The sequence below is a fragment of the Clarias gariepinus genome, chromosome 9 (genome assembly GCF_024256425.1).
Source record: "Clarias gariepinus isolate MV-2021 ecotype Netherlands chromosome 9, CGAR_prim_01v2, whole genome shotgun sequence".
In the NCBI taxonomy this organism is placed as follows: Eukaryota; Metazoa; Chordata; class Actinopteri; order Siluriformes; family Clariidae; genus Clarias; species Clarias gariepinus.
In genome coordinates, this window is record NC_071108.1 from 7,937,329 (window position 1) to 7,957,602 (window position 20,274).

The 20,274-nt window shown below is 38.6% G+C and overlaps 1 protein-coding gene across 3 annotated transcripts in view; it reads left to right on the top strand.

Moving 5' to 3' along the window:
* Positions 1–20,274, top strand: part of dab2ipa (DAB2 interacting protein a) — a 124,793-nt gene that overhangs the window by 37,428 nt on the left and 67,091 nt on the right. For all 3 annotated transcript variants that reach the window (XM_053504132.1, XM_053504133.1, XM_053504131.1), the window contains exons 2-3: positions 9,211–9,320; positions 18,970–19,088. In XM_053504132.1, coding sequence (XP_053360107.1) covers positions 9,211–9,320; positions 18,970–19,088 — 229 coding nt within the window. The remainder of the gene's footprint in view (positions 1–9,210; positions 9,321–18,969; positions 19,089–20,274) is intronic.

Sequence of the window (20,274 nt, forward strand, 5' to 3'; positions counted from 1 at the left end):
AAAACACATTTCTGAATGCCAAAAAGCCATCCTATTTAGCACTTCCTTCAGTACCACCTTCACACTGGAGTCTGAGAGTTATGGACATTTATATAGAAACTTACTGTGCTTTTCTACCTGATGAAGGGATTCAGAGGTGAAAAGCATGGGTATGAGGCAGGATAATGAGGCTTTATGACTGATAAGAGAAATATATTAACTAGATGCAGTGCTGCATGCGATCAACTGAGAAAAGAGGGCAGATCCAGCCGGAGTAATTGACTTTTAAATGCTGCGTTCTCCATCTGCTCGCTCTGCTGTACTCCTCGTTCCAGCTGCAGGGAGCTTACTCTCACTACGCGTGTTTGTTTGTAAAATTGCATGTCTAATGATACTGTATCATATAAAGTTCTTGTATGTGAAGCCAAACACTGCTAAAAAGCTTTTTAAATGTCTGAATGGAGCAATTATTGTTCACAGGCATACCTGTAATCACCATGTGTTATACCACAGTGGACTTGTGTTCTCAATTCTGATTGGTTAGAAGGTGTCGGTTCATTTTTTTTTTTAATAACAACAGCTCTGACAGCAGTGCACATGTTTAATTTGCTTTAAACCCCATGCAGTTATCACATGTACAGTACAGTACTGTGCCAGCCCTCATTTCTTCATATTTTGCTTCCAAAGAGCCAGACACTCTTGTATTTTTAATGTCGTCTCGAGGACTAGTTCTCCGGGCTTTTTGCAGGACTTTTTTAGCTCTCAAATTCAGTCCAGTCCCTATACAAGAGCAGTTTCAAAGAAATAGTTTTTTGTTTCTTAAGCCACACAGTGAGCTATGAATCATTCAAGCATAAAAAACATTCACCTTAAGGCATGATCCAGTGAGAAACTGGTGCAGATGATGATGGATAATGAGGCGGGTGATGAGAGTACTGGTAATGCTGAATGCTGTGTGGTTGGAACAGACGAGAGGGGAAATGAGGTTGCTGCTGGGGTTGTTTCATAAACGATCAATTTAAAAACTTTAGGTACCTTTCAGTCTGTCATGGTAAAACATAGTTACAATTTAATCGTTTATTGAATCTCCATCATTAAATAATAAAATGTAATTAAATTGGAAGAAAAGAGGGAAGTCTCAAGGCTTAGTACTGTACTGTAATATGAAGGACTTCTGCTGGTTCGTGAATCCAGACATCATGTAGCTTACATTAAAAGCATATTAAAAATAATAGAGATTTACAGTAGGTTGTGAAATAATTTTATTTCTCTAGAATACAGGACTGCTATGCTTTTTCTTCTCAGCACCTTTTTTTTTCTCTATATTTGCAGCAACATCTCATTCAAGACAAGTATATTTACCGTCTTTATCTGCTATACCCGGCAACATCTGTGCCTGTCCACAACACGTCGTTTCCTCCTACTTAAGCACCATCCCTCAAAACGATGTGCTACTTTCACTGAGCTGTACTCACATCACTACAGCGTCCATCTGTTCTTCTCTCTTTTCTTCCTCTTACTCATTCTCTTTACTTTTCTCACGTTTGGGCTCCACAATTGCTGTGTTTTTCGAAAGAAAGTCTTGTTCACTGATGAGCTTTAGCATGGTGTTGGCAGTTTGATAGACAGTCTGGAGAACGTGGCTAGCAGAACCGTCACGCCTGCTCTAAATAGATAAACATGGCTATGCCTGTTTATCAGTCCTGAACAAGTAACATGTAACTTCGGCTCTTTGGACACCACTGACCTTTTCATATCCAGCTGAGCGGACACTGAAATCTCCTTCCATACATGTTATATATTCATTTCATTGCAGAAAACTTCACTTCACCATCATGCATTTTTCTGATGTTGTGATTCCATGGAGTGCCTGCTATACAAATTCCTTTGTCCACCGTTACTATGGAAACCTCAATCCAAAAAGTAAATCCATAAAAGTGTACATAAACTGGAGAATGCAAAAGAAAGCGAGACATGCTTTTGGACCTAAAGGAGGACATGTGCATTTAGGTTAAGAGAAAATGAGCCAAGTGTGAGTTATAGCTTTGTTGGTCAGCCACATACATAAGAGCAGGTGACGTTCTTCCACTGCAATTTCTCTGACTGACGTGACCCTCGCTCAGATCCAGAACATCCTGCCGCACATTTCTTCTATACGTCTCTCTCACTCCTGCTTCTTCTGGGTCATGTGTCTTGATCAGAAGAGATTAATGGGGTTCTAGCAGCAGGCGTTTTGTGCCGCTGTTCTCTGATGGATGGTTCGTGAGGCTGCCTGAGCCTGGTGTGATTAACGCGTGTGTGGTTTTGTTCGGTCATCTGTTCTCACACGCTGTGATTGCGATTCGTGCCGAGAAACGTTCTAAAAAGGCGACATGGTTCGTCTCTACCTGGAAATGAAAAGATGAACAACTGAAGACAAAGACAGTTTCTCGCTAACAAGAAGTAACTTCATGTTCCAGTTCTGCTGCTCGGAAAACTTTTCCCTTGGAAGGAAGTTTTTATTTATAAAGTGATGAATTGATTTAAACTGAATTGTACTTTAAGCATAGCAGATGGATTGCTTGCTCAGGTTATACTTCTGTAGGTACATTTTCTTTACAGGAGAGTACAATTTAAGTAAATATTTTGTGTTATTATTATTGTGTCTTTTAGATGCTTTACAAGTTCATGACATTGATTTTGGTATCATGTGGCCTGGTTATAGAAATTAATGAATTGAATGAGTTCAAGGTTCAACACTTGCTTTAAATAAATAAAAATTCTAGAGAACTCAATCATAGCTGGACCACTTTTAATGCCTTTTTGCAATAAACAATGCAGAATAATACTTAAAAATATTAAAGTTCAAAGGTAACAGAATGTCTTGCATCAATTGTATCAAATGTTTTAAGATCCACCCTAACCCCAACCCTGCTCTCACAGAGAGTCAGAGACTCTGGAAATTGAATCTTTAACAAGAAACCTCTCTAATGACACTTGCTTTTGCTTTGTGTAAAAAGTTTGTCTTGTAAAATGCTCGCAAACCAAGTTACTCGCAATCCAAGGTTCCACTGTACCCTAGTTTCCCTGACAGTCCAAAGACATGCAGTGTAATACACAACAGCATTAGTGAGTTAGAACTACTGTGCAAAAGACTTGAGACTAAAAATATAATTTATTAGTTGTTTTTTTATGTAACAACCTCAGCAGCAACCTTATTTCCCCTCTTATCTGTTCCAACCAAATTCAAATTTTATTTGTCACATACACAGTCATACACAGTACGATATGCAGTGAAATGCTTAGATGACCACCCGTGACCCTAAAATAAAGGACTATTATTAGGAAATAAATATGAAAAAGAAAATAAAAGTACATTTATTTAAGAAATAATAAAATATTTGTACAATACAAAAAACAAAATATACAATATATGAAAAATGACAAAAATATAAGAAAAATAAGAAAAACCTAGCTGTATAATATAGAAAATATAAAATTATGGACTTTTGGAATAAAGTTGTATATACAGTAAATAGAAGTTGTATATGAATAGAAATCTGAAAGAATTTAAAGTGACTAAAAGAATTTAAAGTGACTTTGTGCATCAGGGATGTCCATGAATGTGCAGATGTGCAGTAACCACTATTGTCAAAGAATGTCCAGAATGTCCAGAGTGAGTGCAAGAAAAGAAACATGTGTGGATGTGCAAATGGATCAGTACTGTGTGATGTACTGATTAAGAGACCATATCGCCTGCGGGAAAAAGCTCCGCCTCAGTCTCTCTGTGTTGGTCTTCAGGGAGAAGAATCGCTTTCCTGACCTTAACAAAGAGAACAGTCCATTGTTGGGATGGCTGAGGTCTTTCCTGATCTTTCTGGACTTGGTCCAGCACCACTTGCTGTAGATCGGGTGCAGGTCAGGGCGCTTGTTGCGGATGACGTTCTCAGCTGATCGCACCACCCTCTGTAGGGCTCGTCTGTCCTGCAGACTGCTGTTTCCGAACCAGGTCGTGATGTTTCCCGTCAGGATGCTCTCTGTGGTGCAGGAGTAGAAATTCCTGAGCACCCTGGAGGGCAGTCTCAACATTCAGCATCACCAGTATACTAATCACGGGCCTGATCATCTGCACCTTTTTCTCACTGGTTTATGCCTTAAGGTAATGTTTTGTTTTAATGCTTGAATGATTCATAGCTCACTGCGTGGCTTAACTAACTACTGCATTCCACTGAAACTGCTCAGGCACAGGGACTGGACTGAAATTAGACAAAAGCTTGCCAAAAACGAAAGCCAAAAAAGTCCTTGAGGAAGCCTGGAGAACTATTCCTGAAGGCTACATTATAAATACAAGAAAGTCTGACTCTTTGAAGGCAAAATATAAAGAAATGAGGGCTGGCTCAATACTTTTGCACAGAACTGTAAATATTTCAGGTATGTTATTAAAACCTAAAAATGTCTAGAGGTTTAATTTTGTGCATGAAATAGTTTATACTTTTATATTATTTGACCTGATAAACATGTATGTGTGAGCCCGTACACACCTGTGATCAGTTTATTTATCCAGTATAAATAACTTTAAATCAAGCATATCTATTTCACATTTGACTTACTACTGCTGTGTATTACTTGCTAAACCATAAAAACGAGTATGGTCTAAAGCAGAAAAAAAAAAAAAATCACCTTCGTTCTAACACAGATGCAACTTTTCTGGTGTTGTCAGCATGATGATGTGGGTAAACCTGATCTGGGTGGTCAAGAGGTCAGGCTGCATTGACAAGTCAGTGTGATGAGAAGCTGAGAAGAATGGCTTTACCTGAAAAAGCATTAAGGCACTGTTGTCTCTGCTCATTACGCGAGGAAGCTCGCGAGTACTCGATGGCCTTATCCGGCTTCTAATTGCCCTTTAACGATTTGCATTTGCACAGAACTTTATCTGTCGCGGCTGAGAGGCTTAATGACAAAAGAATAGTGGAACCAATTACAGCCGTGCATGCTAATACCGGCGTCACCCGAATCGCACAGTGGCTTGTAGTGAACATCCGCAAGGATGCAAGATTCCTGTGATGTCTTGGACATGGTGTTTACACGGACTAGGGTTTAATGGTGTTTCACTGACTTTCCAGGAAATGCAAAAGTGCAGAAATTTAATTTAAGCACTCGGCAGTTTGTTTGTTTCTGGCGTCGCTACACATTATCAGCGGAATGTTCGCAAGTGTTCTTCGCTTGTTATGTAATGTCATATTTGTGTTAATGAGCGTTTCGTTATCATTTGATTGCGTTCGGGCCCATGGGGCACCAGACTGGTCATGACACCACACTGAGCATATGGATTAAGATGTTAAGATACCAGCCAGGCTAATTAAGATGATAAACAAGAATTGTTGCTTGGCATCTCCCTCCCATGCATTTCAATCTGTTCATGTGCTGAGAAGGAGAACTGCAGGAATGCTGACAGAAACACACATTCAAACTGGGTAGCATGAGAGTGGCTGTTTAGTTTAATGCTTTTAGACTCTATTATGTTGCACTCGTGAAATACAGCTTCACTACACTAGCTACCTCAGTGTTAACGAACATTAATCAAAGTGAATATAGAAAGCAACTGAGAATCAGACTGCATCCAAAGCTGCATACATGGCCGTCTAAGCTCAAAGCTGGTCTATAATGTATCCAGTCTAATGGCTAATGCATTAATTACTTTCGAATCTTCTTTAAAATTCTTCTTTGTCGCAGTTGATGGTCTCCTACACTGCTACAGAATGTTGACGGTGATGACACTATTGACAAGAAATGTAAGAGGAAAACCAGTATTAAACACAAACCATACAGTTGGAAACCAACAACTACTGTATGACAAAGAAGATGCGAGAGTTGGGTTCAATTATGATGTAAAAGCATATGTTGGGATATGCAGTAGACTATGCTGAGCGGTAACTTTGAAGAGAGGAAGAGTTACTCTATGGCCCATAGTGTGAGGATTACTAAAAAAAAGGTTACGTCCACTTTTCAATACTTTCAGTATAATAACCGTTATTTATTACAAAAAAAAGAAATATTGTTATTTATATCCATTACATTTCTGTCTTCAGTTGTAGCGTGTCCATGAAACATGATACAGCTTGATTTTAAACTAGTAAGAAAGCCCTGACACTGGAGATACTTTTAACCATTATCTCAAAGAATTAATTTCATCATTAATTCACTTTCTCATAGTGCGTCCAGGAGACTTAGGGCATGAGGCGGGGTGTACCCTAGCCAATCCATTTCAGGCACACATATAAACTTTACAATTTAGGAACGCCAATTAGCCTAATCTGCATGTTTTTGGACTGTTGGAGGAAACCCACCAAGCACAGGTAGAACATGCAAACTCCATACACAAAGACTCGGACACTGGAGATGCGAGGTGACAGTGCTAATCACTAAGTCACCGCGCCGCCCATGTCGAGCTTCCATTGATAAAAGCCATTGTGGTAACTGGTACTACAGAAAAATAACTTGCTAAACAAATAACAAATACAAGAATTAATTGGCACATTCTGAACTGAGAATTCAACAGCACCGTGATATATACTGCCTAGCAAAAAAAAACAAAAAAAAAAAACACACACTCTAAGATTTCATTTAGTCACCTTTAGCTTTGATCACACCACACAATGTGGTGGTCAGTTAATGTGGAGGAAACTCTCAGAAGCTCTCTTTCACAATTTGAGTTGGGGAATATACAGTACCTGTGCCATCAAAAAGAAAAAAAAATCATTCAAAGGAAATAAGGATGTGATAATCTGGTCATTCATTACATTCAGGTCATCAGCTGACTTTGTTTTATTGTCACATAATATTGCTGAAACTAGACCTGCCTGACTGAAGCCACCCCAAATCATAACACTGCCTCCAAAGATTTGTACATTGGCCACTATGCATGCTGGGGGCAACTCTTCTGCCACTTGCCTTTTTTCCAATCTTTATGCTTATTAGCAATTTGAAGCCTTTTTGGATTAGCCTCACTAACAACTGTTTTTTTTTATGGCCACACAGCTGTTTAATCCCAATCCTGTGAGTTCTCATCATATTGTGGGTTTATGGAAATGCTTCTTTCACTATTAAGCATAGCAAGGGCTTTTACTTTTTTAACCATGCAACTTTAACAATTGTTTCGATTTTCTCCATTTATGATTTTGTGCTGACCACATTTCTTCCACAAAGTTGATGGTATAGTTGTATCCTTCCAGGTTTTGACAATGTATTAAAGAGTTCTTTACCCAGTTACAGTAATTTCAAGTGTCTTCAATTATTACAATTTTCTGTGCTTTATTCGGCTCAATAATTTGCATGTTTAAGTTGCATGTTTACTGTTACACAGTTTGTCGGGTTTTGTTAAATGTTCTTGCATGAGTCGTTTTGCACATTGCCTTTTCTTAGTGATTCACCTCTTCTGTTCCAGAGCCTTGCTATTCACATAATCCTCCCAGCAAGAGAAGTAGAGAGCAAATGCAAGCAAACTGAAGTTCCTGATCTTGTTAGCATCTTATCTTTCATAGCGAGAAAGGCACTGGTGCAGAGCGAACCAAGGCACCTTTGAACATTTGCAGAAAGATATGAAAGGATGAATTTCATAGAGCCTGTCTCTCAGGATGGCTGCACACATTTTCTTTTTTTTTTTCCCAAGCAATTGTTCCCTCTATCTTACTGCCTATTTCCTCTATCGCTATCTATAATGTCAAAGACACGAGGGACATAATTTGCATTACTGGTGTGTACACTGTTGTGTAACTATGAGGAGGTTTTGAGTTTCATTCTGCTGGGACCAAGAGGGTATGAGGAGCAAAGCACTCACATTAACACTTCTAACAATTTTCAAAATTTTACAGTTCAAGTGGTTAATGTGATGAGAATATTGTTGCTAGGCAACTTACAGAGTTGAGCATAAGAAAAAATTAGGGGAAAACAGGCACTTATTATCTCTTAAATACAGTCGCAAAAATTTTGTGGCAATATTGGGCTTACAGATTTATTTATTGTTATTATGTTTTTTAATGCTGGGAGGATGGTTGTATACCATAATGCTCATGATGAGTGTGTGTATGTAAACTTTTGCAACTGTACGTACACTGAAATTGATTTAGTTGCGTACCCTAGCTTGTTAGTACACCGGGGTCACAGCACATGGTCAGGCATGATGGGGTGTTCAGAGCACAGATGGTCCTGGGACTTGTTCAAAGACCCAGTGTTGGCAGCTTGGAGGTAGTGCAACCTGAACTCATGACCTTTTGATTACGACCACTGAGAAATCAATGTTCAAATGAATCAACTTGACATCTTAACATTCTCCAAAATTTTATTTATTTATTTATTTATTTATTTATTTATTTATGTAGTATGTAAGTAAGAAATAAAGATAAAATATCTACCTTTTGTATTAAAAGAGGGATTAGAGGGACAGATCTAAAATGTTTCATAAAAAGTAAAAAAAAAAAAAATTGCTTCTAAGCTTTTATTGTATTTGTTGGTATTTTGTCTTTGCTAAAAAACGGTAAGCTAATTTGGTCAAAAAAAAGTTTTTTTTTTTGGTGTTTTGGAGATTTGCAAGCTGGGTCTAACTGGTTAGTGTAGCATATCATAATCTATTTATAATCTAAAATTTATTTATTTATTTATTTAGTTTAGGCAGGGTTTTTAATTACAGAGTTTCATCACATTATAGTGATTTGGTTATATAGGAAATAGATGCTGGACCTACTCCTTACTGTCACATTCCTATCAGGACTAATGACACTGCACTTATTTGATATATTTATTTTTATATATTTATTAGGAATATGATATATTTATTATGTTAGTTGTGGGAGTGGTGGCTCAGGCGGCTAAGGTTCTAGGTTGTTGAATTGGTGATCTGAGGATCTGGGTTTGAGCCCTGCCGTCAGTGGGTTGCCACACCCTATACTACTCAGCCAGGGGATTCAGTGCCAGTCCCAAGCCCAGGTTAAATAGGATGTCAACATACTGTAGGTTCACTGTGGCGATTCCACGATGGGAGCAGCTAAAATAAAGTTTATTTATTCTTTTATTACTGTTTAGAGTGTAAAAGTGCTTTAAATTAGAATTAAGCTCTTAAATCCATATGGTAACATGTTTAATGCTAGCATCATTAATATCACAGAGCAGCATTTCCTGTCATTATAACCGTATATTTTATACCATGATAAATATAATTAAAATATATACATTTTAAATACTCCTTGTTTATTTCAGAGTCAACCTCTGAGCGTGCGGGCCGTCGACGCAGCATGCCTGGAACCACCACCATGGACAAAGCTTCATCTACGATTGAGGAGGCCTCTTCTGCGGCCCTGAGAGTCACGGTGAGCCGAGAACTGCTGCTTAAAAACAAGCATTTTCATAGGGTTTAGACATTTCTCTTATTCCATTCCCCATTTTGCATCCTTTCAACATGCTCTCATATAAACGGTTTTACAAAACAAGAAAATCACACACCATGTCCTGCAGCACCCTGGACAAAATAATGGCACCATTTATTTATTTATTTTTGTGCCATTGATTTTGCCCTTGTTCATGATGATTGGTGACCCCGGGGGCAGTGGAACTCAGCGGCTAATACCTCACCTGGGTTCACACGAATGAACTGCAAGGTTAATCTCTGCAGATGTGGTGCGTCAGGATAATGCAGGTGTCATAAAACGCACAAAGCCGGAAAACAGACGGTCTTTTACTACCTTCATTTTACACTCCTCCCCCCTGCTGTGGGGAGCCTGCAGCAACGCTCGCTGAGTCTCCTCTGCTCTGACCCTGGGACTGACGCTTTTCAGGCTCATCTGGCCTCAACAACCCTGTGGGCAGCCTGAGGGCCAGAAATCATTTGGATCGCTGACAGGCTTAAAGGGATAGTGTGATTGAAATGAAATTTGTGTGATAAAATGGCAAACGGGAGGCAAAAGTATCCCTCGGTTCGCATGATGTAAATCACTGCAAGCGGGGTTTCATTGGATTACATTGTGGTATTCTATCATTTCATAATAGTATGCTTATTACATTGTTGCTTGATATCATGGTAATTGAGGTCGTATTTCTTGTGAGCCATTTTGGCTTCAGTGTTTGTCTATTTCTTGCTTTAAAAGCGCAACAAATGGTATTTTAGAGGGTGAAAATATATTGAATGTTGATAACTATACAGTAAATTTATGTTCATTATGAAAGAAAATATTATGTCTGTTTGTAATAATGTACTTATTTCAGGCTTGACGTGATCTTGAATTGAACTGATCTTGTTCCATTCTGGTTTTTTTTTCCATTTATTTGTAGAAAGAAGCAAAATTGTTTTCTAATATAACAAGCCATTTCATGCATAATATAAAATCAAATATGTGTACGTACAATATATAGTTTTACAGTCCAGATAGAGGTGTTCAGTTTACCAATAGGTTGTATTTCAATAGTCTTAATTCTTTAGCAGCGGTGAAAAAATTACTGCCCCAGTGTGTCTGATTTATTAGTCTTAATGCAAAGTTTCTTACAACTTGTTCAAACAAATTGCCCTTAGTGTGTATGTGTGTGCCCTGCGATGAATTGGCACCCTGTCCAGGGTATACCCCGCCTAGTGCCCTAAGTCTCCTGGGATAGGCTCCAGGTCCCTACGACCCTGAATACAGGATAAAGCGGTTTAGAAGATGAGTGAGTTATTTATTCACTGGAGTGAGGAACTTCTGTGATATACGTATGAGTGAGAAAATATTATCTGTAGTTGATGGTCAGATTATTATAAACATGCCTTGCCACTATATACTGTCAGATCATTTGTTTTAGCTCAACAAACCAAGCTAGGGTACATGAAGGCACTTCCTATAGATTTAGTTTAAATCGAGCAATTATTAAAGTAATGCATCAATGGAGAGTGAAAAACCCTAGAGAGGCTCTTTAAATTAACAGCTTTATTGGGAACACCTCTTACTGTTACAGAGTCACTGAAGCTGACATCTACATCAATGTATAATAAAATTCTCCACAGAGAAAACTTAGCTATAATAAATTATTATAAATTAAAACAAAAGCTCATTACTAGGCCTGAATCATGTGAATCTCCCTGAATCGCTGTGACAATAAAAAAAAAAACAAGCGCATTAATATATATATATATATATATATATATATATATATATATATATATATATATATATATATATATATATGCTATGGCACATTTGCACTTTTTGCACACCACGGAACTGAGCACGGAATCATTCTGTACATACTGAAGTCTTGCTTTTGACTAGGTCATGGTTTCTACATTTTTAGGTTTGTATTTTATTATTTTTACATAATGTTAATTTTTAAATGCTTTTTAGAGCTATAGTTTTGTTTTCCTTTTTCTGATTTATAAGTTCTTTTTTCTTATTTCATACTTTATATTCTTATTGAAAACTCAAACTCAAACTTTTTTTCATATTTTTTATTTTTAGGTCATCAGCGGCATGTTAGCATTTCACTTCATATCATAAATGACAAATAAATATTTGAATTTGAATGTTTTTTTTTTATTTAATCAGTTTTTTTTTTCAATTAATCAGCCAGATTTGAGAAATTGTGGTAGAAACTGAATTTTCGTTCTTTTTTTTTTTTTTTTACTTTTATTTTATTACTTTTTTTTTTAACAGTGAAGTAAAAGAGTGTAGTATACAGAATTTCATTCAATATGACCATGATTAATTATTTGTATGATTACATTACTGATGCTGGAATTGTGCAACATGTTGCATATGACTATATTATGTTAAACTATAACATAAACAATTTAAACGGCTTAAAATGAAAATACACAAAATAAGTTATAAAACAGTTTTTGTTGAAGTAGTAAAACTAGATTAGATTTGATCATTTCACAGCAGCACGACTGCTATTTAATTAAACAAGGGGTGTTCAGGTCAAACCGGGACTTTTTGAGATTGTGCAGAATAACAGAAAACAGTTATGAGAGTAAAAACTACTTCTATTTATTCATCCGTCTTTAAAACGTTTGTACCATTTAAATGTTCTAAGAGCGTCATCGCTGCACTGGGCTCGAAGTCTTCTGTAAATGTCAGTCGGTTTAATGCCTCCGTTCAGAAGAAATTTCATCACAGATCGCAACCTTGTATATTTGTATTTATTTAATATGTTTATATTATCCGTTATAATAAGAAGGAAAAGTTTGAGGTATAACATACTGTACTGTATGTAATAGTACTTTGCTTAATAGCTGAGCAAATTATTAAGATAGCAACAAAAATCTTTCTGAGACATGAGCGTGTAGTGTAGCACTTCTACTGTTTACTCTGTCTGGGGCAGATAACACGATCAGCTTATTCCTATTCAGAGACACTTGAATAATTAATATTTCAGATAATTATCATTTGAATGCAACTTTTTTTAAAGAATTTTATGAGCCGTGTGTGTGAGAGTGTATGTCAGTGAGAATCACGGCCACAGCTGGTTGCCTGCCTCTGCTGTCTGCTTTGTCTTGCTGTCGACAGCACATCCTGCCTTTATGGCCTTCTTTCAGTCGCACCCATCGCTTAATTGCGTGTTACGTAAGTCTGCTTTCGGAGAGACATCGTCCTGCATCATGGTCCATGATGACAGCGAGACCGATTTGTTTCATTTCATTTTGTCACATATTGGTGCCGACTATACAATAGCGAGCAGGATTGTCGATAATATTGGCAAAATTCTCCGATTTTTTTTAGTTATTAAGCAGAATAAAGCATGCTGCTCTTTGATTCCCCTGGACGTCTTTCTTTTTTTAAACATTCCGAAAAAGCTGAATGCATTTCTCTGGAGTCCTTCAGAGGATTAAAGCACCCTAGGCATTTTCACACTCATTGTGTTTGCTCTCTTGTTGTATTCACAGTCTGCCCTGCCACGTCTGTGCTATTTACCCTGCAGAGGCTCAGGTAAACAAGCAGCCTATTCAACCCCATGCTGCTCCTAATTACACAGCCAAACTAATGGCAGGATCTATTAGCAGACGCCGAGCCGATCGGCCGGTGTGTACTCTGCGTAAGTCTTGCCGGCAAGAATACGTCAAGCGCATGCTGATGAGGGATGTGTGGATATGTGTACTGGGTTCCTGTGGGGCTCTTGGGAAGTCCCGCTGATTGTGTCTGCACACAGTGTTGAGGGCCATATTAATGCAGAAGGACCCGGAACGTGTCGGAGCACCCGTGGTGCGCGGAGCACAGCAATGCTTACCCAGGAAACAACTTAATTCCCCTAAACATGCTGAGATGTTTTGTATAAGTATTGTTAGAAGATGGAATCTTGGGCTCCCCTTTCACCCCTAAAGTTTCTGAACAGCTTTCATGCTCCTTCTCAATCACACAAATAGATAAGTCGCAAACTGAGCCAAACCAGACAGTCTGGCTTCTGGCTGTGGATAATGCTGTTAGATGGATTGTTTCCTCGGTTGCGCAGTCTGATATAGGCTTTTAGCAAAAGCGTGCTGTAGATTACAATCTGCTCTAAGTGATATTCGATACGGAATTCTTTTTTTTTTTTTCAGCAGCAGGTAACTGCTCTAATTGCTTTAGTGCAATTCTTAGCACTTCTTCCCGGAGCCGTCAGCCTTTTTTTTTTTTAAAAAAAAGAGAGAATAAAACCTAGGGATAAAGTTTAAGGAGATATGTGCTCATGTAGGACGTATAATAAGCAGACCATAAACCTATGGCTCATATTCGCCTTGACTTGACACATAATGCGAATCTTGGCTTTGAAGAGCTGGTTATACAAAACAAAATATATTGTAATACAATACAGATAATTTATAGCATTGTGCAAAAATCTTAAACAAAAGTTTTACTGCAAGATACAACTTGAAAATGGGTTGTTCCTGCAACAACCTCATTTCCCCTCTCGTCCATTCCCACCACTCAGCCTTCAGCAGCACCGGTATACTAATCAGCAACCTGATTATCTGTCATCATCCGCACCTGTTTCTCAATGGTTCATGCTTTATTTTAGATCCTTTTTATGCTTGAATAATTCACAGGTCACTGTGTGGTTCAACAAGCAAAAAACTTTACTCTGAAACTGCTCAGCTACAGAAACTGGACTGCAAATGAGTCATTCGGGGGGGAAAAGTCATTCAGGAAGCCTGGAGAGCTATTCATCAAGAATACATAAAAAAAAACAAGAATGTATAAAGAAATGAGTTGTGACTCAATACTTTTGCATAGTATTTTTTTTTCTCTCTTTTTGCTTATGCACTGGACGTGCTGATGTCTAGCGAACAAGTAACTCTCAATTATGTCTCTCCATCCAGATATTATTTATTGTGTTTTTTTTTTGCTTAGCCTTCCTAACTTTAAAGTGATGAAAATTGCACTTGATTTATAAAAGATGGGAAACACAATGGGTAAGCCGATTTGACAAATGGACAGAAAGGAAAAAAAAAGGTCCTCAGGTCCCTGGCTCTTGTGGCACCTCCAGAGTTGATTGAGGTTCTCTGTGAACTTTGGGAACTTTGACACAACGCTACAAACCACCAGCTGATTTGATGTCCTCTACTGTACATTGTGTAGTCTGACATGCCTAGAGACAGTGCACTGTTCATCAGACCAAAGTGCCTGCTGCTTGTCTAAAGGATTGGACCAGCCTTAAAAGCCTCATAGATCAAAGTACATAACCAGAAGTAAAAGGCAGAACACTGTGTGTCCTTAGTTCTGTTATTATATTAAATTGAAGTGCATGAGTGAGTATTGGACGGCACGTACCTCTGGCTTTGATCCGAGTGCGGCTATGCGCTTTGGTGGTGGCATTGTATCGTACGGTGAGAGGGATCTTGGGTGCGAGAGTGTTAACGTGCGCATTTTGGACACATTCCAGGACTGCTATTGTTTTCAGCATAATGCATTGCAGGAGAGAACAACTTAGCGGGTATTTATTCCGACACTTGGACAGGAGCACTGCGGGAAACTATAAAACCTAAAACATTATTCATGAATGAATTGGTCATTTCATTAATCCATAAAACGACTAAAGACACCTAAATCTGTCTTCAGTTCAGGATGACATTTGTTATATATATATAATAAAAAAAAAAATCTCCTCTGTGACAAAACTCCTACATGCGGACTGCTAAGAATTAACACAGAATAAGTGGCATAGGCAGCCATCCCAATTGAATCCAAATTCTTAGCACTTCCTCCTGCTTGACAGACATCCCAGATGACTGCGGAAATGGTAATGAGAAACTTGGAGGAGTTTCAGCAGTTTCCATGATTTGTGCTGATGGAAAATTTATTTTAAGTACCGAATCCAAATCCTAAAACTCCCATTCACCTTGTCATATATTAATTTTGCTTAATAATTGGTTTTATAAACGGTTCCTTTAAAGCTAAATGACACAATTATCTACTTATGCAAATGTGAAATAGTCCAATGTGGTCTCAGACTTTTGGACCCCACTCAACATTATCTACAGTACTGATCAGCCATAACATTAAAACTGCTGACTGATGTCCAGTTGAGAACATTGACTATCTGTCAAGAAATTGGATACATTTCTCGGTTAGTAAACAGTCAAGTAGATGTGTTAGAAACAGGAAGAACGGGCAAGCATAAGAATCTGTGTGACTTTGAAGAGCCAAATAGTAGATGATGTGGTCAGAGCAATTCCTTAACACCAGGTCTTGTTTGATGTTCCTGATACCTGTATATAAAATTGTCCAAAGGAAGGACAACTGGTGCCCCAGGGAGACAGGATCTCGGGCACCCAAGACTCATGGAGAGGCAATGGGGGTCTTAGCCTGACCTGATCCCACTCACTCACCTACTCACTCATTGTCAATACCGCTCTATCCTGTGTACAGGGAGCGGTGCCAAATCCCATCTCAGAGCACACACTCATTCACACACTAGAGGGCAATTTGGGAACACCAATTAGCCTAATCTGCATGCCTTTGGACATTTTGGAAACCTACCCAGCACAGAGAGAACATGCAAACTTCATGCACACGGAGAGGCGGGGCACAGAATATCGTGCCTACGGTGGATGTGGATGTTTGGACAGCTGAGTGCATGTCCATCATCACATACCGAGGGGAGAGGTGGCACCAGTACCCACAAAAGCCCCATTCACAGCTAGTAATAATGCCTTGCCACCAGATACTACAGCACACCTTGGAAGGTCTTGTGGAGGGCATGTCTTGAGGGCTCAGAGCTGTTTTGGCAGCACAAAAGAACCTATAAAAATATTAAACTTTTTGTTGTAATGTTTGTTTGTTTCATTTGCTTGAAGTGCTACTTGTGAGACTACATACTTCCGAGTGCTGTTAAAGGGGGAAAATGTGTGCTCTCTTTTGAACCGTCCCGGTTTTGGACAAGTTTACGACTGGTGTGAGGATTACAGAGAGAGGAGAAAGAAAGGAGATTGTTTGGAAATGACAGGCTCAAAGGTAAGCATGAGAAGAATTCGGCACGGAGACACAACTGGGCTGAAAGTATGTAGTGAGCTGGAGGCTGAGCGCTTGACAGGCAAGCCTTGGTGGCATAACTGAAATATCTTTTTTCCCCCACACATTCCAAACATTTTGCTAAATTTACTCGATATTTAGTAAACTGCTTCAGGATTCTTTTACAGCAAGGTGGTTGAATTTTTCTTGCACTTTCTGATCATATCTCAACTCACAAGGTATTGATTTAGTAGTAAGTTAAGAAAGAGCTGTAAGACGTTACATTGATCCGGCGCTGTCCTGTAACTTCATCTAGCTCACCACCGCGGGATATTCATTACAGAAATGACTCATCATCAAACATCCGACTGTCTGCGTGATTAATATTTCCACCTGGAGGTTACGCAGCAAATGTCAGGGTATTCAAACACCTCTGAGGAGAGGTTACACCACAGCGAAGTGCCACATGCAGCTCCGAGCTTCGGCTCTGTGCCTCTTCTTATCATTGTTCCTGACAAGGTAATAGCATGCAATCTAAAAGTGGCACAGTTTAGAAATAAGGTAGAGGTTTTTTTTTTTTTTTTTTTTTCATTTAGGGCTCATATTCGTGAACCCCCAAAGCTCAAAATATGCAAAAGCTTCCATCAGACTTTTTAAGATGTCAAAGTGTTGTACTATATGATATCTGGAAAAAAAAAATAATCTGACTTCATTTAAATAGGATTTGAGTTGAAGGTGCAGGCAAAACGCAGTAAATAATTAAAACGTGACAAATTAGAACATCACTTTTCTCAAAATGCTTTATTTTATACCTTTTTAAGAATCTATACAGCGATTTTGAACACTTAATTTTATTCCATTATTACAATAGTGTTCAAGTCAAACTGTTTTTTTTCCCCAGCAACATCCAGTTCTCGATCCTTGAACTTGCTAAACTATCTGTCTGTGCGAAATCATTTATGAACCTTCCATTTAAACAGTTCTAGAGTTAATAACACATCCCCCTGATACAGTCTTGACCTCATTCCAAGCCATTCCCATATGTTTGGGCCATTGAAGGGGTTCCTGGGAGGCCAACGTTTTAGACATCAAACAGGCAGTCCGGTCATGGCTCTGGCTTACTAAAAACATGTTCTACCTTGATGGTATCCAAGCACTAATGAAATGCTGGCAAAAGTGCATTAGTGTAGCAGGGGATTATATCGAGAAACGAAGGTAGTTTTTACTCGTATAACTTGTATTCGTTATTCTGCACAGTAAAATCTCTTGGTTTGACTTGAACGCCCCATGTTGTTTTTAAACAGGCATTTTTAAAGTTGGTAATTCTTCACATCAAAGTCTGGGACTATGGCTAGCTTGACCTGGAAATTAAAATAAAGCTAAATTAAAGTGTCTATTGCATTTAATCTCTTGTTAAACGATAAGATTAAAAAGACAAACGTCAACTAATTTGATTGGAATAGTGGTGCTCCAAGAGTGCTAATACTGTAAAACTGTATCAAGAGTTACGACTGAAGAATAAATGAATGAATGAATGAATATCCTTTGATCTTTAAATACGAAAGCAGCTTTAATAGAAATGTACAAATTAATATATGTGAGTGGGTTGGTGGGTTTCCTCCTGGTACCTCCGGGTTCATCCCACAGTCGCTCCAGGCCAGGCCTCCCATGACCCTGTATACAGGATAAAGCAGTATACTGTATAGACGATGATGGTGATGCTGCAGGTAGCCAGATTATAAGTAAGTGTGGTACTTTCACCAATTGAGCAAAGATAAACAAATTATTTGGGTGAATTGTTTCTAAAATGTCACTTAATTAGAATTAATTCCTTATTGATACAATTGTTGGGTAAAAATATCAGTATTGTTGGTGCCTCCAGCCAAATCGCAGCCGTTTTTTTTTTCCTTTTTAACGTCTTGCTTTTACTGTTTGCTCACAAAGCAGCGATTCTACAACAACACTCATTTAGAGGGTTTGTTAAAGCCAATCATCTATTCATCCCCTTTGATTCTATACACACACACAGCCACACACACCCAGTAATTATTCCAGTCAGTAATTGCATCTCTGGTCCTGTTTTCTTAATGAAATGTACCATCTTGTCATTCATTTCTGTCCGGTTCTCCTCCTCTAAACTCATGTCTAAATACTTTCCTGTAATAAATAATCTAATATTCATAAATCCAGTTCTGCATTTTGTAAATCTGTGTGCTTCGGTTCCCTTTTTGCCAACCAGTGCACCGGTATTTTTTTTTCCCCCTGCACATCTCCGTCCTCCCATGCCAACCCACAGTTTCCATGGCAACACCGACTTTGAGGGGCGTCTCACATCAGCAGCATGAGCAGATGTGAGTGTTGTGTGTGTGTGTGTGTGTGTGTGTAGCTCAGTCTGCACGGCAACCCACCTCTCTGCCAGACACCACGGATGAGAGGAAAGAAAAAGAAAAAAAAACATTTATTTACAGATGTGCTGGATTGAGTGCCAGTGTATTGTTGGATTTTTTTTCCTTTTTATTAAAAGACACATGAACTGAGTGTTTTCGTGTCTCTGCTGCTTCCCGTCCAGGGCTTCCTGAGCCGAAGGTTGAAAGGCTCCATCAAACGCACCAAGAGCCAACCCAAGCTCGACCGCAACAGCAGCTTCAGGAACATCCTTCCGGCCTTCAAGAGCGCCGACCATGACGGGTAAATCCAACACACACAGATAAACACACACTCGATTGCTGGTGTACTGTGTATGCATTCGTTCATTCATTTATTCATCTATTCATTTATCCATTTATTCATTCAGAGCTTCGTGGTATTTGATAGCTATATAAGGAAATCAGCATTTTGTTAGGATGAAGAACATCAGACGTTCATGCATTAATTTGCCTTTTGTAACTTAATATATTTTTTTTAATTATCCGACAATCCCACCATGTTGAATTGCATAGCAGGGATCAGAACATTAAAAATGTAACTCATTGAGCTGCCTGTGAGCGACTTCTATTCCTGTTATTCAAAATCCTAATAAAAAGCAGACGTTTCACGTTTACCAAAAAGTTTCTTCCGCTTGTTGTCTTTCCCATTCCACAACGATTTTATCCCCAACATTAGGCCCAAAAACATTGAGCGTCTTTATTACTGCTGTTAGCAATCTTCAGAACGACTTATTACAGTAATAAAGCCTTTGAGTCATTTCTCGCGGATGAATCGAGCTCTGAGTGTGAGAAGGGAATTGGATCACTCTCAGGATGAATGGTCCAGCTGGAGTCTAATTTGTGTGATATAGCCTGTGAAATACGTCTATCCCTTCCTCAACAGCACCCGAGAGCTTTGGAAGAGAGTTGTCCCACACAGGATCCTTTTATCGTGCGGGGTGTAGCGTGAGATGCTGATTTATACCTTTTTATTTTTATATATCATGTCCTGGTTTACAGCAAGCTTAAATTAATTCAATGGGAGACCATAACTATAGTTCAGAGTTCTATTAAAAATGATGATAATGCAAATAATAAAGAATACAAAGGTGTTCAAGTCAAACCGGGACTTTTTGATTGTGCAGAACACAATTAAGCTGTACCTTTATTTTTCTGCACTAATGCACTTATTCCAGCATTTTCACCCGAATACCATCAAGGTAGAACAAAGCTCTCTTAATACGCCCGAGGCACAATCGGACCTCTACCTCTGAAACGCTGGCCTCTCAGGAACTCCTTTAATGGCCCAAAAATATAAAAATGGATTGAGATGATGTCAGGGTTTTTTGAAAAGGGTTTTAAATGATCGCATGTACAGTTCCCACAGACAGATGTGTATCTGAGGATTTTTTAAGGATTAGACTTCTACCTGTGCACTTGTATATGTAAATGTTCAACAACTGTACAGC